The following is a 23,313-nucleotide window of genomic DNA, read 5'->3' as shown; positions in this document are numbered from 1 at the left end:
TTTCACATTTGGGCCACCCCTCCCTTCACCCTAGTTACGCAACTGAAGCCAGTGGCAGGCGGACCTGGTGGAGTAGGCCAACGTACGATCCTGGGACCATCAAAACAACAGTCCAGTGTGCAGATCAGCTAGGAAACTTCCCAAAACAAAATATTCATGTGTAGATCTACAGTCTTGAAGGCCAGGGTGCTTTATTAGCACGTTATTTATTATTAGGAATACAGCGATTGGTGTTCGTTAAGCAATAATCTAGATGCAAACATGTTAATGGTTAATTTTTTCTACATATATATTTTTTAATGATTCAAGATCTAGATATAAAGATGAAAGATCTAGTACAAAATTTAATTCTTTTTCAGCTTTATTGCGTCTACTTCGAAGGTTTCAAGTTTCAGTCTGTGTCAGTTAACTCTAGATCTAGTTGTTACCATTTCACTACAAGTAGGCGGAGCTTAAGCGACCTCATTTATAGAAAAGGCGAGATGGGTGGGGGAAAAATAGAGGGAGAAAACTCTATGCACAAATGAATTAGGTTATTATTGTCTTGTAGATATGCAATGATCAGCATTGGATATCCAGAATCTTGTCTAGTTATAGATCTAGTTATAGATCGACTGTCTATCTAGTCTAGATTAATTGTTACTTTAGAAATTTAGACAAGATATCTGATCTGTCAATTAGATATCTAGATCTAATAGCAAACTCGCATAGTTAAGTTTTGTAAAGATTAGGTTTAAATCTAGATCTAAATAAAGACAACTAGATCTAAAGTCGGTGTAGATGTAGATGTAGTTCTTTTTATTTTAGAAAATTTTTATTTTTAGGTTTTTAAAACTTTTTTTTTATCTAGACCTAGATCGTTCTAGATTCTAGACCTAGAATCTAGATCTAGGTCTATAATATAATTATAGATATAGATCTATATAATAATTGCCTTACCTTAAGCTAAAATAGCAGTAATACTACTCTAGATTAGAAATAGATCTAGATCTAGATCTAAATCTAGAATCTAGAACGATTTATCATCTACTTTTTTATCTAGATCATTATAGTCCCATTGCCCACCCATTGGAGTCTAGAAGTTCTATTTCTAGATCTTCTATATTAGAAGTCTAGAAGTTGGATTTAAGATTATTTTTTAAGCCAATGCAAGTGAATTTTAATCTGGATTTAGATCTAGGAACAAGCTTACAAGCTGATACTCTAAGCCTTTGAGCCCTATGTTTTGTAAACATGGCAAACTTGGGCAGATTAGTTCGTAGTCGACCATTCTTGCAAACTGTAATAACAGACTATGTCAAATGTGTTGTGTATTCCAAACAAGATGAATTGTTATCCAAGAAAATTCATCATAGGGCCTTCAGTGATTATCCATCTGCATTCAAAGAGGCTCTAGAAAAGCCTGAAGATTTTTGGTCTGCTGCAGCGGCTAACATCGACTGGATTAAAAAATGGGACAATGTTTTGGACACAAAGAATTCCCCTTTTACAAGATGGTAAAATGTGACATTGATTTAATCTTGCTTGACTTGCTAGATCTAAATGTCTAGAGTAGATTTACATTGTTTGATTAAACAATGGGTTTTTTTTTTAAGGAGGTGGGGGTGGACGTATACACATAAATCTAGTCTAGATGTTGAACTATAGATTTAGTAGTATTAGATTTATCTAAGAATGCAGTTTTATTTACATTGACAACTGATTAACAGGTAGTCCTCCCTTAATAATAGTTTGTTTTTGTTTAATGATAACTCAAAATCATGACATTATTGATGACTGACCCATTATTTTCATTGTTCAGTGAAATGTCAAAGTTTTATGGTTGCTGAGCCAACCAAACTATTTGTTCAGTTCTACGGTATTAAATATTGTTCTGTAATGTTATCAATTTATTTTCGTTAATAAGTTTTTAAAACCAAGTTTCCTTTATTCTACCATATTAGTGTGTAGTACCAGTACTGATTTAAGGAGTTTTAACAAGCAAAAAATTTTTTAAAACAAAGTTTATATTGAGTGAACTTGCATCAATTATTTTGAGGCAATCATGTCAATAATTTTTAATAGATCTAGACTAAATTTATTTATATAAATTTGTGCCATTGGAAATATTTTTATTATTGTTTACCTTAACTTTTATCCTTATATAGCATGCTCATTGCTCAGTGCACTATGCTCCAGTCACTTTTGTTGACTAGTTGGGGCAGGCGGTATCTGTGAGAAGGTTTTCATGCTGCCTTTTCAAAAACTATTTTTTTTTTAAGTTGCTCGAGTCTGAATTCAAATACAATGTCTATGGATTTATTTCATAAGCATGTATAGATCTATATACTGACAGTAGTAGAATACAAATAGTAAAATCAACCATGGCTGACATAATTAATACACATTTTTCTTTTCAAATTGTCTCTCTTTATTTGTAAATGAGAACAACATGAAAAAATTTGATCATAGAAACTTTAGTAGTAGATCTTGTTGTTAAAATGAAAACATAAGTACAAATTGAGTGATAGGTTTGTGGTGTATGTAACCTGCTCTATATTTAATTACCAATAAATATTTTATCCCATTGCATTCATTATATAATATGTTACACATTTGTCCTTCTTTAAACATAGCTATTTACTTTTGTTAATTATATATTTATAAATCCTAAAGTGCATATCTATAGAGCTATGTTTGTTGGTGTGAGTGCAAATTGACAATGATATATTATTATTATAGCTTTTATATAGCGTTACTTTCATGCTTATAGCATGTTCAGAGCGCTTTTGGTCCAATCTCATTTGTGGACCAGTGGGGGGGAGGGGGTATCTAGGAGTTGGTTTTCCGTGCTGCCTTTAGGCGCTCAGTAAACACAACTCTGCCAGAGTCAGGTGTCGAACCTCGAGCCCCCTTCTAGGTAGCCAAGCCAAGTTCAAGTGTACTTGGCCTCTTGACCACGCTTCCCACATATATATATGATGGCATTCAAATAGTTTAGGGGGCTTCTGTAACTGTCATGATGACAGGGTTTTACTCTCCGTCTTTAGAGTTTATAAAATATCATCTTTAAATAAAGTTTATTTTATCCCATAATAGGTGTTTTTAAAATACATTGATTAACCTGATCCCCCCCCCCCCCCCCCCCCCCCAGAAAGTAACATTTACATACAATCTAATCTTTTATTTTTTATCCTTTCTATTCTTCCAAATGAAGGTGTAGCTGAATGTTTTTTCGGCACTTGTGACATCTTTGGCTGTTCTTTTTGTTGTGTTTTTTTTAGTAACTTTTAGCGTCAGTCAACATTTCTTTATTGTTTCTTCAATAACATTATCTAAATTTCACATAACCTGATAGGTTTGTAGGAGGGGAGCTAAACACTTGCTACAATGCACTCGATCGTCACATTAAACAAGGCCGTGGAGATCAGGCAGCCATTATCTATGACAGCCCTGTCACAAAAAGTACCAAGACAATTACCTACAAGGGTCTCCTGAAACAGGTAAACTAAAACCTACAGTTGTTCTTGTTAGAAGAAATTTGAGACAGAATATTTTGTTTCCTACTTTTTAAAATATTTTCATAACTAAAACCCAAGTTGAGTTTATATCAACCAAATCTTAAATCAACAGTGTGCATTATTTTTTCTTTACATCACATTTAAGATATAAACATCAACATTTTTCACAAGTAGATTGGTCGTAACCTTTGAAATACATGAATGCAAGATATTTTAAAATGACATACTTCTATTAATTGAGAATCAACTTTATTTATAATGCTTGGTTATTTAGATTTTTTTTTATTGTATGGACAAATTACTTGGTTTGAAAAAAAAATAGAGTTTCTTAATTTAAATTAAATTTGTACTTATCATAGTCAAATATAAATCTGGATTCACTTTCTGTTCTATAGGAAAAGCCTTAATAATGTACATGTCTTCTTAGAAATCTGAATTATGTGTTCCTGTCTGTGTTTATGTGTGTTTCATAATGCAATGTGTTGTTGTGTTCTAATTAGCACCTTTTCCTGAGCAAATCAATAACTTACTTTGATGGTAGAACTTTGAAATGATTTTTAAAATGGAGAGCTCAACACCCAAATGCCTACAAAAGGCAAAAACAATTGTTTGCATTTTTTAATTTTCTATGATGAAAGAAAGATTTAAATTTCTTTTTACTATAATTTTTGCAAAAAAAAAACTTTTTTTTTCAATAAGGGGAAACAAATTTTTTATTAAACACAAGATTGTCAATATCTAACTATTTTACCCATCAAAAGCCAACTTTTCAATATACTTTAAAGCAATAATTTCTTTTTTCCTTTCAAATGGTGGCTTTTTATTTATGCTTTACACCTAGGTGCAAGACTTTGCTGGGGCCTTGAAAGCTTTAGGCGTGAACAAGGGAGATAAAGTGCTGATATATATGCCCATGATTCCAGAAGCTATAGTTGCCATGCTAGCTTGTGCTAGAATAGGAGCTATTCACTCTCTTGTGTTTGGAGGTTTTGCTGCCCGAGAACTGTCCACCAGAATAGCCCATGCTGAAGTAAGTCTTCCTCAAGGGAGTTTTTACTCTTGTCTTCACCATCTGTCAGTGTCTTCACACCTGTCAGTGTCTTCACACCTGTCAGTGTCTTCACATCTGTCAGTGACTTCACACCTGTCAGTGTATTCACACCTGTCAGTGTCTTCACACCTGTCAGTGTCTTCACACCTGTCTGTGTATTACTTTGTTTATAGTCTCTTGTGTTGTTTTTTTCCTACATATTTTCATTTACCTAGTCGTAGACAAGGTGATGTAATACTCTACAAGTGACCTTAGTGTATTTCAGAGTATATGTTTCTCTTTGTTCAGTGTTGACTTTGTGACGTCTAAACAAATGTTTTATACATACTCTGTTTTCTCTAAATAGAATATAGATTTTAATATATTATTGTGATTTACTTGCTTTTCTAAATATATATTAGCTGATATTAGCTTGATTAGTCACATCAGATTCTGCCCTGTCTAGGCTAGCTGATTTCAGTATCAACAGGTCTGGGAAGCAACAAGTTTCTGACCTGTGTGGTGACATGCACCTTATGCACTACAGCAGGGTTTCTGTCCAGGGCTTTTGCAAGAGAAGGTTATAGCCTCAATCAAATGAAGTTTAATATATATTATATATCACTAAACAAGCAATTGTTAGCAACTTTCAACATGCAAATAAAAACACTTCCTCAAAAGGGAAATCTTATTTAACTTGAGCATGCTTTGATATTGAGAACAGAGTAAACCTTTTTTTTTTATCACAAAAAATAAGTAGATAAAGCAAAATAAAATCTAAATAGGTCTGAGAATTATATATCATTTTAATAGTCAACTAATCCGTTTGTTTAGTGCTGTTCAGTTGGTTGGTGTACTGCCCTTCTTGTTTGTAGCATGTTTGAAAATTATATATATCTATATATATATATATATATATATGGCTCCTTCTGTCTCAGAAGACAATGGATGAGCCCAGATGAGTCACTGGTTTTGATTTCATCTTGAGACAGGGCAGACTCTGGAGTGACTGATTAAGCCAATTCTGGAGCGGCAGAGTTTGCCATAGTTCCTGCATGTGTATGCATCTGTTTTAGGGAAAGCTGACAGGGGAGCTTTCTTTTCTCTCTCTCGACCAAGGCAGCTTTGTTTCTTTTGCTCTCGGCGAGGTCCATTTGAAAATAAAAGCCAATTCATTTACACTTAGCTGTAAAGAAAGTGTTGGAAGGAATCATGTTTGCTTAGTGTTGTATATAGGTGTTAGTTTCTCCTAAAGTTTCAAATTTCGTGAAATGTCTGTATTCTAAAATCACTTGTTTGTGTAACTAAATAATATTTTTATTTTTTTTACAGCCAAAAGTTATTGTTAGTGCCAACTGCGGTGTAGAACCAACTAGAACAGTTCCTTATAAACCTATGCTGGACGAAGCCTTGAAGATCATTAACTACAAGCCCAACAAGTGTATTATATTTAACAGAGACAATGTAGGTGCTATCAATTATGGTTCATTCATATTTTATAATTTTTTTTTTTGTCAATAAAACCAGCAATATTCTTTGTATGTCAGTTCTGTTGGCTGATACTAAGAGTTGTTCACAAATTTAAGTCGATAAAATTAATTAATTTAAATTTCATTTTGACTGATTTCAAAATAAAATCACTGCTTTTTTTCCTACAGTTTGATAAAGCTGTGTTAAACAAAGGTCAGGATATAGACTGGAATGATGCTGTTGCATTGGGTAAACCAGCAGATTGCGTTCCAGTTGCAGCCGTTGATCCATTGTACATATTATACACTTCAGGCACAACAGGGATACCAAAGGTCAGTTGTTATCAGGAACTTAAGGTCTGTACTTTCTTTTAGACTAAAATTTTTTTTGGCTTATAAATGGAGATATTTTGTTTTCTTTTGTGACCCTAGAAATTAAGTGTGCAGGGAAAGTTGTTTAGGAGTGTGTAAAGTACCTTTATTACAAATGCATGTTGAATGCTCTGATAATTACAAAACCGAGCTACAGTTTTAAAAGTTTTTCACTTTATTCAATTTGCTGTTTTTATAATATTTTTATTCAGTGTCTTGGCTTATTTCAGACCTGCCTACCGTTACGCAAAATGCGTATTCGTTACGCAAAATCTCCCAAAAATGACCGTCAGTACGCAAATACGCATTTAACCCGTCGGGTTACGCATTTCGTATCCTTTCCCCCCTCTCTTGACTAGCTTACGAGCGGTCACGGAGGTCACGCTAAGCCGTCCTGTTTGGGGGGGGGGGGGGATAAACAGAAAAGGTGGGGGAACACATTGTGTCCAGATCTATACGTTGATTGGTTCTTAATAGCAATTAGATTTAGTCAAGAAATGAAGAACGCGAGAGTGAGGGAGTGGCGGGTTTGTACCGTCAGTAAGCTGATACACCAACGTGACTTTTTTTTTTGTAAGTTCATTAGTAGAAATTAATTATGTTGAATCCCTGATTCCCGTATTCATTTGTATAGAAAAAAATATCGAAGTGCTATCGATTCAAAACACATTGAGTGACATTGTAGATATCTAGTCTAGATCTGGATTCTAGATCTAGAATCTAGATAACTTGTTATGCAGAAATAGATCTAGCTGAATCTAGCTAGAGTCTAGCTAGTCATTACGTTATGTCATGATTCTCTACATTAGTAATTACTCTACAATCTAGATCCAATTTAGTTGTAGATCTAGTATGATTTAGATCATTTTAGATTGACTAGATTCTAGATCTAGATCGATAACATCTACTACCATCTAGTCTAGATTTAGACTAGATTCTTAGTATAGAATAGATCAAGGATGAAGGTAGGCCTACGAAAGTTTGGAGAGTAGACCTACGTTTGTTGCGGATCCACGGCATCGGTAACACTCTTGAGCCCAGATCTAGAGTAGATTATATTCATTATATAGACATAGATCCAAATCTAGTCTAGATATCATCTCTATTGTCATATTGATCTAGATTTAGATTGTAGATCTCATATATATATATATATATATATATATATGACAAAATAGTGGATCGCGTAAGTGTTACGCATTCTGGTGCCAAAATACGCATTTTGACCATCAGCGTTACGCATTTGGACTTTTTTTGGTAGGCAGGTCTGTTATTTGCTAAGAGTGAGATAATTAAATTGAAAATGGCTAATGGTTTCCAAAATTTTAATCACAAACATTTGAAAACATAATGTTTAACTCAGCTGCTGCTGTTTTCATTGCATTTAAAAAATGTATTTCTTTAGGCAGTTGTACGGCCTAGTGGTGGACATGCAGTAGCCTTAAGTTGGTCAATCTCCAATGTGTATGGCATGAAACCTGGCCAGGTAATCATTGTATTTAAAAGCTTTTCAACAATTTATTCATAATATAATCAAAGTCATTTTTGTAAGTTTTCTCATTTTTTTGTGTGTAAAAAGATGACTTCTCATTCTCTAAAGCTAATTCAACTTTACTAACATACATTTATATATTACTAGCTTATATAAAGCTGACATGAAATATGTAAGTCCATTCAGAAAATATTAACCATCTCTCAGTCTGGTAAACAACTTTTCTAAATCTACGGTAAGTCTACATTTCCCATTGTGCAATCCTCATTTGATCACGTCTGCTGTCTCTACTGTCAATTATAAGCAAGGGATCTCTTTATGCCTTAGACCAGTATCTATATGAAATATAGTTTGTCCATCAGTAACAACGAAGACGAAATCATCCAGAGAGCTGGGGGACTTGGCTCTACATTTTTGTACCTTCACATGTGGCTGGTGAGACCTACCTATGCCCAAAATGTTTGGCTTTAATTAGTCTAGTTAATTAATAATGAAAGTGGTCATTTATTTAAACATTGTTCAGAAAATTAGATTATAGACTCTTATATAATTGATATTCCTTGCACACTGTGAATACCAATCAGACCATTCAAACATGCAGTTAATCTGAATGTAATAAACTTACAAACATTGAATCCTCTAAAAGTAATCTACACATAAAAACACATGTGGCTTGTGTTGTAAATAGGACTGATTTCTTTCTCTTATAGTTAATCTGTTGCATACATTATCCTTTTTTTTTATACCTCATCCACAGAGTGCAGGACAATGTATTATTAATGCAATAGGACAAGGGTTTCTCATATATATATATATATATATAACCCTAATCTATATATATATACAGAGAGAGAGAAAGAATTATAATTTTCATTATTATTTCTAACTGTTGAATATGTGTAACATTTGCTTTTAACCACAGGTGTGGTGGGCAGCAAGTGACCTCGGATGGGTGGTTGGACATTCATTCATCACCTACGCTCCACTGATCCATGGATTGACTACTGTACTTTATGAGGTGTTTATTTGACCAGCTTGCTTCCCATCAATTCTATTCAGCATCTGACTATGACATGAATTTAACTAACCTCAATTGTAACTACGCAAAGACTTTCTAAAATATGCAGTAGAATACCTAAACCTCAACCCACTAGCTCAACTCACTTTTTGCTCCACAGCATAAACAAAATTCAAATAGTTTGCAAGTTGAAAAAAAATGGTTAGTCAGGGGGAACAGGTTTACAACAATACATTTACATATTCTACGTACTTTACAGTTGGAGGCCTCTTACATACACACTCATATTACACTGATTAATTTGGGATAGGCCTTTCTGTTAATAAATGCTGTTAAGCTTTAATTCATGAATCGGTAACAGCGTTTAAGACAATAAAGTAAATAAAAGTCAAACAAATAAATAGGTATAATAGATAGCAGTTTTGCAAAATGTTCAGTAACATCATATCATATATTACTATCCTGCCGTATCTGGCTCCGGCCAGATATCAGAAACTGCTATCCGAGGCACCCCTACAATCCAGTTATATTGACATTTTAAAATTCATAGAGTAAATTTATTTCTAAAGTCTTTTAAAAGGATTTTGCACAAAGTTAAAGTTGTTATAAGATTACTTTAACCTAATAACCTCTTAGAAATTGAACAGTAGTTTCACTCGAACAGCTCAAATGTAACTTTATCCTGCTCTTGTTGAAACTCTTACACAGGAATACTTTATTTACAGGGTAAACCAGTTGGAACTCCTGACCCCGGAGCTTTTTTTCGCGTTATCCAACAACATCAGGTATCTGCCATGTTTGTTGCGCCCACAGCCTTGAGAGCCATACGAGCAGAAGTATGTTACTTTTCAGATTGTACATATTTCTTTTTTTAGATTACTTCTACATATAATTAATTGCGATATAAATTGGAATGAGATAAGCTTATATATTAGTTTTCCATATTTGTTGTACACATCATTCTTTAGATATAATGAAATACAAGTGTTGTTGTTTTGTTTACATTATAGGATGAAGAAGGTAGCTTTGCCAAACCTTATTTGCCTTTAGATAAGTAAGTAACATATAGTTTGTACTTGTTATTGTTATAACTTCTAATGTGTAAATGAGTGTTGAATGGTGTAACGTTGCAGAATGCGAATGTCGTGTAATGCTGGGTTCTTGCTTCCCGAAGTACTCTTGACACGTGACAAGACAAATACTATAAACTGACCTAAGACCGTTTCAGCAGACAAATATAAGTTTATTTTACAACACAATAATAATAATACTGCACTCCTTGTTAGTGCTACAAGTCAAGAAATAATAAACAATCCTATCCGCATGACAGCGGTATCAAATGTATCCAATATATGTTAGTTACAAATCACATCCGCATCTCAGCGGGTAACACTGTACAGAATAATCCTTAATAATAATACATATCTCAAAAGGAGCACTGGCAACAACTGCCCATGAGTTACTTTCTAACTATAAATACTACCGACTTTTCTAAGTCGCAACTGTCCGTCCCGGACCAAAATATTACTTGACCACTCGGTCCCAAGAATACCACTTGACTTCACTAACTTGACTTAACTTGACTGCTTGACTTGACTGACTGAACTCAAAGTCAACTTTATTCATTCTACTTCCTGTTTTCTACATCAGGAATTCCACGTCTTTTAAGCTCTTAACATGACATGAACTTTAGATCATGCAATGTCAACTGAGACTGTGACAAAATGACCATCAGATGATGTCCTGTGGACCTAATAAAGTTACACAAAGTTATGCTGCATTTTTTTTCATAGACAATTAAATTATTTTGTGTGTAATCTCTTGTGATACTTGGTTTCAACTGCTATCCCAATATGTTTCATCCCATGCTTGTTTTCTAGGTTTGAAGCTCTGTTTGTTTCAGCTGCTATCCCAATATGTTTCATCCCATGTTTGTTTTCTAGATTTAAAGCTCTGTTTGTTTCAGCTGCTATCCCAATATGTTTCATCCCATGTTTGTTTTCTAGGTTTGAAGCTCTGTTTGTTGCTGGTGAGCACTGTGACCACGAGACCATGCATTGGATTCAGGAACTTATCAAAAAGCCAATCTTGGACAACTGGTGGCAGACAGGTAAAAAACATAAACTCTTCTGTTAATACTTGATCTAACATAAAGTATAACTTAACCAAGCATTTCTTCTTAATTTAGATATAACTTAACTTTCGCTGAATCTTCATTAGTGGATATTTCAGGGAACCCAACATTATCTAATTTCTTAAGTAGGCCTTCCGTTTCAAAAGTGCAGGGTGCTTCATTTTTTGCCGTCAATTCATTTTCTGTTTTATCTGCCACTTTTCAACTCTTCATTTTATAAGTTTCTGTGTTAATAATATTTCTGTCATTTCAAAGTTTAAATCATTTTATAAAATTCTAAAAATGCGCTTGTTGTTTTTTTTTTTTCCACACCATTGAAGTTGCAATATATGCTAATATGGGAAGCGTAGTCGAGAGGCTAAGGATGCTAGAACTTGTCTTGGCTATGAAGGGGGCTTGAGGTTTGATACCCGACTCAGGTAGAGTTGTGTTTACTGAGCACCTAAAGGCAGCACGGAAAACCTTCTCCCAGATACCCCCTTCCCACTGGTCCACGAATAAGATTGGGCCATAGTGCTCTGAGCATGCTATAAGCATGAAAGTAGTGCTATATAAAAGCTGTAATTTATTTCTTTAATGCAGAACTCCAATGATCATGGCAAGCTTTACTCATCCTTAAAGAAAATAGAATTAAAACATAATTTTTATTATATAATAACAGGTTGTAAAGTAAAGTAAAGTTCCCTTTTCAGACCTTGCAATCTATGGGGCAGATGATATTAAGGTCATCTGTTTCTTTAGCCAACTGTTTACGAGCAGGGTGTTATGTGGCCAGCACAATGTCCAACCGCCTTTACTTACCTAAACTAAAGTCAGGTACTCATTAGAGTTGGGTGGAGTCAGGGAGGGGCACCCTAAAAATCCCGAAATTCAAAATTCCAGTCTTCACCGAGATTCGAACCCAGGACCTCAGGTTCGGAAGCCAACCACTTAACCATTCAACCACTGCGCCCCCAAGTAACAGGTGGCATATTTATAAATAAATTGTATTTTTTTATTTTAAGAAACTGGCTGGCCAATGACAGCAACCTGCAGAGGTTTAGCAATGAACCTCTATCCTCTGCCAGGAACAACTGGTAAACCTGTGCCAGGATGGAATGGTGAGTTTCTTAAGTTAATTTAAGTTTTGTGATCATGTGATCTGGAGACTTGTACTGATTGTTTTAATTAAGTTTCAAAATTCTTTTATTCTGTCTGACTCCAGTCAAGGTGTTAAGAGCTAATGGTGAAGAAACCAATCCAGGAGAGCTAGGACAAATCTATGTCAAGTAAGGCTGATGGACCTGTTAGTGTATAAAATTAAAGTGCCATAATTTGAATTGAAATCTCAAATTAACATCAATGACTACATAATAACATGGATAAACATAAAACATAATAGTTTATGTTTTAAAAACACTTCTGTAATTTATAAAGTAAGATATTGACCATCTTGAAATAAACTTTGTCTATTGTTTATTTATGGTTGCAGAGAACCACTACCACCTGGCTTTATGTCAACAATGTACAAAAATGAGAAAATGTTTGCAGAGACATACTTCACTAAATTACCAGTAAGTAATGATTATAGAGACATACTTCACTAAATTACCAGTAAGTAATGATTATAGAGACATACTTCACTACCAGTAAGTAATGATTATAGAGACATACTTCACTACCAGTAAGTAATGATTATAGAGACATACTTCAATAAGTTACCAGTAAGTAATGATTATAGAGACATACTTCATTAAATTACCAGTAAGTAATGATTATAGAGACATACTTCAATAAGTTACCAGTAAGTAATGATTTTAGGGACATGCTTCACTAAATTACCAGTAAGTAATGATTATAGACATGCTTCACTAAATTACCAGTAAGTAATGATTATAGATACATACTTCACTAAATTACCGGTAAATAATAATTATAGAGACATGTCAAGAACCGAGACACCTGGTGGAAGCTGTATGGTGGCCTTTGCCTTAGCGTGGACCACAGGCAGAGATGAATGACTGGTGGAGCTGTATGGTGGCCTATGCCTTAGCCTGGACCACAGGCAGAGATGAATGACTGGTGGAGCTGTATGGTGGCCTATGCCTTAGCCTGGACCACAGGCAGAGATGAATGACTGGTGGAGCTGTATGGTGGCCTATGCCTTAGCCTGGACCACAGGCAGAGATGAATGATTATAGAGACATACTTCACTCAATTACCAATTAGTAACACTTGTAGATAAACTTCACAAAATGTTATTTAACAATTCCTATTAAGTCTTATATCACAGGATTACTAGAAATTGCATTTTTGGACATTTTTGGTTCATAACAGTTTTAATAGATTGCAATCAGTCTGTCTATATTAGTCTCTAACTCTAGATGAAAAAGTAAAATAAAAATCTCTCCAGATGTTTTTAAGCATCAGTTGTGATAATCCTTAGCTTTATTAGTTGTGGTGCTTTCTGTCCAGGGTCACTATGATACAATGGATTCTGGCATCAGAGATAAAGACGGCTACATCTCAGTTCTGTCGCGCAGTGATGATGTCATCAACGTGGCTGGCCACAGGCTATCTTGTGGCTCTATAGAGGAGGTAGGTGTTAATGCCAGTACAATGATATTGTTATCAGGAGCTTGACTTTGAAATGAAGTTAACAGTACACAAGGTCTTGTTATTGAATTGAATTATTTATACGTTTTTATCTGAGATCTAGTTTTAAGATAATGGGCAGATTTATTTGCCCAATGCAGGGAGTGACTTGTCTTCAATAAATGTTGGATAACTATCACAGTTATATTTAGACTCAGGCACTAAAATTCTTTCTGAAAATTCCGCCCACTGCAAACATGAGCCCCTTTGATTCATCAATGACACATTGTACTGCCACTGTTCCTCATATGTTTTATATCAGAGGTCCTCATACCCACTGCCAGCATGAGCCCCTTTGGTTCATCAATGACACATTCTACTGCCACTGTTCCTCATATGTTTTATATCAGAAGTTCTCATACTTTTTAGACCCAGGGACCTCTATATAGTGTCAAAACTTGCTCATCGACCCCTATGTAAAAAGACTACATATACCACTGGTATGCATAAATGCATAGCATATAAATTACAAAAATAAAAGAGCAAACAAACAGCATTTTGTGTACTGAAATTATAACTTTTTGTTTAAAATAAAATTTTTAAATATTAATGACTTGGATGAAGGTGATATGAGATTTTATGAGTGTATTTATGTCCGGCTCAATGTTTGTAGGTAGCGACCTTGAATCTCAATGAGCATAAATTTCTTTTACTTGTGATGAGGTTCATTATGGCAATGAATCCACCTTGTACCAAATAAGAAGACGGGAAAGCAGCCAAGAGCTTCTTTACTATGACCTATAATGCAGGATCTGTTTTTGAAACCCAAATTTGTGGTCTCCCATCAAACACTGTTTAAGTTCCTCATTAATGGGTATTCCATTATTAACTGCTCCTGTATTAGTATCCATTTATCTGTGATTGGGATCTGAGTTTGTCCATGCACAAAAGAGTTCGATACCCAATCAGGGAATATCCGAGTGAAGAAGTCAAATCTTTGGTTTAGGTAATCATAGAAGAGTACGTAATCGACATATTAAACAGTAGAGAGGGACGAATTGATTATTTTTCAAATCATGTGATCAGTCTAACTGCTTTCAGCAAAGAAGTTATTTTAATTGTATGCAATTTTCATCTGTCTCTGAACCCCCTATAGTTGTCTGGCGGACTCCTGTGGGTCGGTGGACCACAGTCTGAGAACCACTGTTTTATATGACAGGATGTAGGTCTATTCTTGAGGACAATGTTCTGTTTTATTTTGTTCAGGCTATCTTAGAATGTTTAGATGTGGTGGAGGCAGCGGTGGTAGGTGTGCCTGACAAATTGAAAGGAAGTGTACCGCTAGGACTTTGTGTGCTAAAACATGGTAAGAGCTTTGTCTGATATATCTAAATTTAACATTTTTTAATCAATATAAAAATATAAATCATTTGAGATTCGTGTTTAACTTTTGTTAGCTTCTTTACCCCCATCTGTAGTAATCTTTGACTTCTTAAATGTACTGTTTAGCTGCCTTTATGTCTTATATGCTGAATAAAATTATGTTTAAAGTATGACATGATTGTTACTGCTTTTAATCCAAATAGAGTATGGGTTGTTTTTTTTTTAGATTTCATATAGGAATGTTTTTAAAAAAATAATTTCTTGATTTCTTTAATATATAAAATTCATTATATGAAAATCTGCTCTGTGATTTCACTGCCATGGACAAATAGTTTTAATTAAGTTTTGATACAAAGCACAAATGACCCAGGCACTGATCCATTTTATTAAGGGATTTTTAAAATCATCACTTTTTTTTAACACAAACATGAACTGGCTATGTTAAGACAGCTACAGAAATTAGCATATAGGGACAAATTAGGCTGTATCATGGATCATGGCTGCCTGATCATTCATAAACCTGAAATAGAAATATGTAATATGTAATTCTTTTTTTTTTTCTTCTTTCAGGGTGCCATCATACAGAGGACAGTATTAAACAGGAAGTCATCAAACAAGTTCGTACACTCATTGGTCCCGTAGCAGCTTTCAAAATGGTAGTCATTGTGCCTAAACTGCCCAAAACTAGATCAGGGAAAGTTGCCCGTAACACTATTGCAGCTTTAGCAGCTGGGAAACCTTTCAAAGTAAGACCAATTCTTTAAAATTGTATTTGAAAAAAGCTTTACCTTCTAAAGATATTTACTGGTTTATACTCTTACTTTGTAAAAGTCAAGTATCCCTTTCAGAACTTGTGATCTATAGAGCAGATGATGTAAAAGTCATTTGTATCTGTGACCTACGATTAACAAGGGTGTCATGTGGCCAGCACAATTCAACGACCAACCACCTTTACTTTTCCCCAACTAATGTCAGCTACTTATTAGAGCTGGGTGGACTCAGGGGCGCCCAAAGATCCTGAAACTAGAAATCCCAGTCTTCACCAGGATTTAAACCCGGGACACCCGATTCAAAAGTCAAGCGCTTTACCGCTCAGCCACTGCACCTCCTACTCTTACCTCAAACAAGAAAACTTAAGAAAGACAATTAAAAAAAAGTATATAGTTTGCTGGAAGATTACTGATTGTAGTGTGGAAAAAAAGAAGATAATTACGTCCGGAATCCTGCAAATACTATGCTAAAGTATTAATATAAACAATTCCATATATTTTACATATTATTATTATTATTCCTTTCACTAGATTCCAGTTACTATAGATGATCCAACTGTCTATCCAGCCATCCAGGAAAGACTTCAGGCTATAGGATATGCTCAGGGAAAACTAAACGTACAGACATAATTTTACTGTGTCATTCTATTTTGTTATTGTTTAACTAGTTTAATAAGGGCTTTTATCCATTTATTATATCTATGTGTGCAGTACCTTTACCATATTATATTATAATAAATCTATACCAAGACAGGGTTTCTGCATAATAGGGTAGAATAATTTTTAAATGTATTTATGTAAGTTACATATACTCGTCATATATTTTAATATGTAGTAGAATGTGTGGTATTGTGATATAAACTGCTTGACTATTGGATAGAAAGGGCTAACATTTCAAGTTGTAGACTTGAAATTTACCTTTGTAGATTTAACTTGAGCTGAGTTGTGTTTGCTGAGCTCCTAAAGGCAGCATGGAAACCTTTTTTTGCTAGATTCTCTTCCCTCTTATTCGAAGTGTCCAAAAAGGTTTGAGATTTCTACCTTTTAGGAACCTTTGGATTCTCACCCATGGCCAGGATAAAGGATTGGCTCTTCACAGACCCCTGTCCTGAAGGTCCCGGTTCCCCCCCCCCCCCCCCCACTAGATCATTATTTAATCACATCCGTTAGTTTATGGGTCACTGTCCCTTCCCCTCTACATGTCCGTAACAAAGATTGGACCAAAGCATACTATAAATCATGGACGACGATCTATACAAAAGCAATAGCTTGATTTCATATTTGTTTTTCATACATATATTAACTTTTTTTTTTTCTTTATTTACACCTAAAAATATTAAGTTGTATTGATTATGCAAAGCAACACTGACCAATTTTGGTAAAAGCTTATACTTTTTTTTCTGCATGCTGCTTCAGTTATAACGTCTGCGAATATAATGTATTTGTAATTTAATGAATTTATATTTTACTTTAAAGAAATCAGCCTGTATGACATGAAAGCCTTATATCATCCTTTCAACTAGGTAGGCCTACTTATCATGTAAGTGTAGCTTATAGAATGTATAACAGACTATTTCATATAACAATTGTTTTCTCTTTGGGTATGGGTGATTAGTAAATGATTGTTTGATTGAATGATTGTATCATAAAGTAGGTTGTTCATGTGGTCAACTACAACGAAGTAATGACACTGATGTGTTAAATCTGAGCACCAAGTTAGCATTAGAAATAGTGTAAAAAAGAAACTGTTTTATGGATGTTATGAACTTGTTTGCTCAATTTGCTAAACCTGCTCAATTATCACAAGTGCCTAACACTGCCCTGGGGGAAAAAAAATCATTTCTTGATCTTTAACATGACTTTAAAAAGAGGTTAAGGAAAAATGAAGCTACTGATAGAGTGCTTAGAAATTGAAACCAAAGGTCAGTGGCTTAGCTAGGGTGGGATTGGGGGGGGGGGGGGGAGGGTCCAAATTCGAAAGTCCCTAGGCCCCAAAAAGAATGGCCTAATTTTTTTTTACATTAAATATTACGCCAATGCCATGAATCTTGCTATTCACATAGAGTCATAATACTAGACAGCATTGATCTAGATTATTCTAGATGATGTTATAGGTGCCTGCACAGAAATCACAACGCGAGGCGATATGAATTGGAATTTGTCACTTGTGCATTATCTCGCCAATGAACAACAGTAGTATTCATTAAAATAGTCTTGATGATTTTTTTGTTAATTTTACGTATAAACTGTACTGATTGGAATTTAGACTTGTATATTTATCAAGTACATTATCTGATGTCGAAATGCAAGGGCTCATAAAAAAAAGGTCAAGCCCCCCCTCCTCCCCCTTCCCAAATCCCTAGCTACGCCACTGCCAAAGGTCTTTTGAAACATGCTGCTTTGACAATGAAGCCTAGTGACATTTAATGCATTTCTCAAGGCTCTGAGAAAACAATAAACCCAGGTAAACCAAGGTGTTTCTTGTTTGTTCTTGTATGGACATTAAAATAAAACTGGTTAAATGTGCAGCAAGTTGTCAGTTTTAAGGGACAAGATTGTTTTGTTTTTTAAAATTCTTATCCTATAATTTATATATTTCCCTTCAAAAGAGAAGATAATTATGTCCTACTTGTATTCATGTAGTAGTCAAGTTGTGCATGTTAATCTTAAACAAGTCATTGGTTTTCTTGGCCGACTCAGTTCCATTTTTTTATAAGGCTAGGGAAGATGGGGCCACTTGTATGACTTTGTCCTTGCATATGGAATAAGTAATTTACTTTTAGCTTTGTGTCTTTATGATTATTTTATAAGGTTTTGTATTTGTAAATTATGTATTATGTAAATTTGTGTATATTACTTTACTTTTTAATCTTGAAGTGTCTCTTAAGTTTAATTATTTCAATATTTGTGTGTTAGTAGAGCAATGTACAGTACACAGATGCCTACATGGAAATGTGTATTTTGAGGGGCAAATGTGTATTTTCATAAATCAAGAAATATACTCAGGAAAGACTCAAATCGTTCTAGCACATAACATATAGGAAAGGCAGCAATCCAGAAAATGAACACAGCATTAAGTTATATAAGACATTGTGTACATTTTTTAGAATATTTACAGATTTAGTCTTTGTTATAGACTGTTCTAGAATATGTTAGAATGTTCTTCTTGTCACTTGGCAATGATTTTATGATCGTAATGCCTCTAGTATTTCATTCCTGATGCCATAATTGCACCAACAGAAAATTAATTCAAAAGAATGGGACTTTATTCTAGAAGTGAATCTAGACTTGGCAATGGTTTGCTTGGCTGGATCGGTGACATCTAGTTTTGTTGATGGGCGATTTCTTTACAAGGTATGCAGACACAAGAAATATTTTATCACATTTTGAAAGAATTCAGATTTTCTTCTTTCTGACCATTCTTTGCAGAGTCAGCAATGAAAGTTTTGACATCCTCTACAATTGTTAAAAAAAAAAAATTAAAGATTTGTTTTCAGACAGATAATCCTTACTAGTCATTGAACTTCTAATATAGAAGCTGGGCTCAGCTATTGAGTCTGCTGAATAAATAAACTCCCCGGCTGTTGTAAGATAAAGTTTTTTTTTTACAAAACTTGTTAAGTAGGAATCAAGAATTTAATCCTTTTTTTTTTCAGCATAAGCAAAAGCTTTTCTATTGTTACCAAACTCGGCCTTCAATGTCCCTGATTTTCTCATTCTTTCAATTAAATCTTTCATAATCACCGGTAATGATAGCTTCGGATCTGAATACTTTCTGTAACTTTAGAGTCATGGCGCATCCTTTTGATTCCCTTTGTCATGCTAAGAGAGATTAATCACCATTCCTCGTTCCATATGCTAGGACAAATTTGTACAAATGCTCCTTCTTCCCTAGTGCTATTAGAGCATGGAATGGGTTGTCTGAGCTAGCCAGGAAAACCAGTGACTTGGCAGAATTTAAGTCATTGGTTAATATGCATGACTGAATGCATGACGCGTAGGACGTAATCATCTTTTTTGAAGTAACGTCTGTATTTTATAAGATAAGATTAAAACCTCTGCCCTTCTCACTTTCATCACCTGAATTTGGTGGTTTACAAAAAATCGAATCTTGATCTAGATATTAGAGACAGCTCTATGCAAAGTATTTTAAAAGGATCATTTCATCTCTCGGGTCGCGGTCTCTCCCACATGCCCAGACAAAAGCAATAATACTAACCTTGGCTATAGGTGGCATTCGTTTTTGTTTTTCAGACATGTATTCACATTTTGTTATGTTTTTATTTACGCCAGAAGTATTAAGTTGTTTTGAATATGCGTAGCAACACTGACCAATTTTGTTTAAAGTTGGTTTTTTTTTTTTGCGAGGATGTAATTTTATGCAAATTACATTGTGTCAAGTCTAATGATAAGCGATATAGGCTACATATGAAGAGAGTCTATGAAATGTGAATGTGTTGTACAGCTGGATAGCCCTCAGGATTTTCCTTTAAGATTATGTCTGATACAAATCTGGTTTGAATGTTCAGTTTTTTTGTTTTTGAAACAATCCAGCAGGCAAATAAAAAAAACCCATCTCAGATCAGTTGTAAATCAAGACTGTTCAGGCTGAACCATCTTCCTTTTTTTTTAGTAACTTCTGTATTTTATAAGATATTTTATAACTTTATTACTAGGGTGTTTTGTTTCGGATGTTATTTGGAATGGAAGATTATTACACCCTTTATTGGTCTATAGTCTATACCATCCCGAGAGCATACCAGACAAACATCCTAACTCAACTAAACATTAACTTATAACCCTAACCAAAATGATACCAGCTTAAAGAAAGATTCTCTTTTGGTTCATAGGCGAACATTTTTTTGTACTTTGAAAGAAACCTTTCAACCTCATTACAAGCATCAATAGTTTTAAAATTATGTAGTTTTTGTGTGTGTGTGTGTAACTCTTAAAGAATAATCTCTGTTATTAAATTAGCTTTTTATGTGATTACTACTTTTTAATTAACCATCTCAATGTGTGTTCTTGGTGAACTGAATCAACATACAAACCAATGATATCTTTGAGTTGAACTGAATCAACATACAAACCAATGAGATCTTTGAGTTGAACTGAATCAACATACAAACCAATGAGATCTTTTGAGTTGTCCACTCTATCTATGTAATATAAACTGTTGTACTTTTAAAATATGCTGGTTGTGTGCATTGTTTTTACTTGTGATTCATTTACCTTTGTTAATTGGTTGTTAGTGATATGGTTGATTTCTAATTAGAAATATCACATTGCATAAACTTTTTGTTTCAAGACTATGCAAATATAAAAAAAAAGTTGGCAATTTTTTTTTGGGCTCTCATATATTTGCATTAAGGCTCAACAATTGTTTTGTCATAGAATTTATTATCTTTGCATTCCTTAATCAAATGCAACTTTACCAGCATACTATTCTCCAGTAGAATTTTCTTGCATACATGTTGTTTTTTTATTCAATCTTTTGAAAGTGTTTTTGTGTGTGTGTGCCTATTATCAGAGTATTACCAGGTTTACAATGTATAGTTTTAAAAGTAAAAAATGTTGTAATAATATTCTTTTATTGAAGGGTTGTTTAAAATAAACAAAAAAATGTATTGAGTTTTTTGTTGTTTTGTTGTTGTTTTTTTGTGTTTTTCTTTTTGTCATTGTTTTCTCCATCTTCCTCCCACTTTGAAAATTGTTGTTTTTGTTTTTCTGTTGAAACAAAATTCTTCTTGGAATGCTGAGGGCGCCTAATAGTCGTGGGCCCGGGTTCATTGAACCCCTTCACGCCATGGATGCAACGCCACTGAGTCCGTGGACATATGGAGTGACAATAATAATAACCAAGATTTTAAAAAAATAATTTTTAGAGACGACAAAAAAAAAAAAAAAAGGTGAGAGCAGGCGAGGATCGTATCAGGTAACTGTCGAGCAGGTTACTGTCGAACATTGTTTGATAATAAATACAAAAATAAAAACAGAGGGTCTCCGGTCTATCTGGTGCCTAGTGTTTGGGGTATTGAATGCATAAGCACAATGCAAATGTTGATTGTAAAAATATCAATGAGACTTAACACAGGAATTCATTTCTACCTTGTTATGGAGAGATACATGCCATAGGACTTTTGGTCTAATGAATTATTGGTGCATTAAACGTGATCATATACTTTGAAGGCTGTGTGGCGGCACGCTTTACACTGTCGTCATAGTTTCCAAAACTGGCCAGCTTTTGTTTAACCTAGTTAATGTTGCCAAATCTCAATACACAATTCTTTTCTTCTTGTAACATAACCTAACCTTATTTCATCTACTACCGCTAACGTAACATATTTTCTCTGTTACAATCTTTATTTAAAAAAAAAAAACCTGCCTAATTTAAATCATTATGTCACTCTACGAAAGGCCTACTCCCCCCCCCCCCCCAGACTACTCTATGATAACATAAGTGGTCTTATTTTTTATTTTTTTTTGTTTGTCTTTCTCGGTCCCTGCATTTATTATAGCGTAGAGGCAGGCTATCGGATTTCCCTTACATTTTATAGAGCCTCCCCTCCCCCCCCCCCCCTTTTTTTTTTCTCAAACAATCTTCCTTTTCGCAGAAAAAATAATGATACTACTGATAGTAATGAGTTTTTGTTTATTTTTTTATGTCGAAGATTAAGGATGAGTGCAGTATTACACTTGACAACCCGAAGCCAACTAGGCCTACATATATTCACACATCTGATACAGACGAAGCTGTTCCTTTCACCTCCTGCGTCTGTCTTCGACAAGAGCTTTTTAAATTTTTTTTTTAAATCTTTTTTTTTTTCTGAAATCTTTCTCCTGAGACCTTTTGTGTCGAAACTTTTTTCCCGCCTTCTCTTTAAAACACGGTAAAGAAGCCTGCAAACTATAATGTCTATTGAGTAAAAAAAAGTGTAGTATAGGCCTATTTTAGCCTAGTTTAAAATGTAAAAAAAAGCCTCTGAGAGAGTGTATAAGTAACTGGAAGATATGTACATCTTAATGGTGACAAGCTGGGTTCTGTTCATATAAGAAGAAGTATATTCCAGGATGGTGCTCTATCTCCGCTCTGGTTTTGCCTAGCAATTAACCCTGCTCCATAATACTGCATATCGTTTCAGAGATGACTCCAACTGTTAGAACAAGTCTGTCTCACCTGTTATACGTGGATGATCTAAAGTTATATGCAGAAATGGATAAGAAATTGCATACCATAATTATAAAGGTAAAGCACTTCAGTGACGATATTTGTATGTTTTTGGCGTAGATAAGTGTGGCGTCGTAAATATTAAAACGGACCCAACACTAACAACACATTTGAGGGCATTGAAGAATTGAACTCTGCTACGGTTTATAAATATTTGGATATTAACCAGAATGCTACTATTAATAACGTAAAAAAAGGAGTTTCTTTCTAGATATAAGCAAAGAATAACTTAAAAGACTCAACAGCTAATTGCCTGCATCACTGCTGCTGCATAAAAAAACTCAGAAAGACACAAAGATAAAGGCACATTCCTCGTTCCATATGCTAGGACAAATATATACAA

General features: G+C 34.4%; 1 protein-coding gene across 4 annotated transcripts; it reads left to right on the top strand.

Moving 5' to 3' along the window:
* Nucleotides 1-338: 338 nt before the first annotated feature.
* LOC106071054 (acyl-CoA synthetase short-chain family member 3, mitochondrial-like) lies at nt 339-21,369 on the top strand. 4 transcript variants are annotated; one of them, XR_008780223.1, is made up of 19 exons: nt 339-532; nt 1,175-1,496; nt 3,338-3,482; nt 4,342-4,530; nt 5,863-5,994; nt 6,189-6,332; nt 7,777-7,857; nt 8,786-8,881; nt 9,607-9,717; nt 9,892-9,935; nt 10,888-10,991; nt 12,020-12,115; nt 12,220-12,283; nt 12,487-12,568; nt 13,470-13,592; nt 14,856-14,955; nt 15,543-15,718; nt 16,274-20,770; nt 20,810-21,369. XR_008780223.1 is itself a non-coding variant. In XM_056044477.1 (17 exons), exons 1-17 carry the CDS (start codon nt 1,234-1,236, stop codon nt 16,370-16,372), a joined length of 2,049 nt encoding a protein of 682 aa, XP_055900452.1. In that variant the 5' UTR covers nt 1,058-1,233; the 3' UTR covers nt 16,373-21,369. The 4 variants fall into 4 exon arrangements, 1 of the variants encoding a protein (XP_055900452.1); XR_008780222.1 differs by lacking the exon at nt 339-532 and adding an exon at nt 601-710; XR_008780221.1 differs by lacking the exon at nt 339-532 and having other exon boundaries at nt 1,058-1,496; nt 20,849-21,369.
* Nucleotides 21,370-23,313: the final 1,944 nt, after the last annotated feature.

This window comes from Biomphalaria glabrata, chromosome 10 (genome assembly GCF_947242115.1).
Source record: "Biomphalaria glabrata chromosome 10, xgBioGlab47.1, whole genome shotgun sequence".
NCBI classification, from domain to species: domain Eukaryota; kingdom Metazoa; phylum Mollusca; class Gastropoda; family Planorbidae; genus Biomphalaria; species Biomphalaria glabrata.
This window is presented reverse-complemented; position numbering and strand designations above follow the sequence as displayed.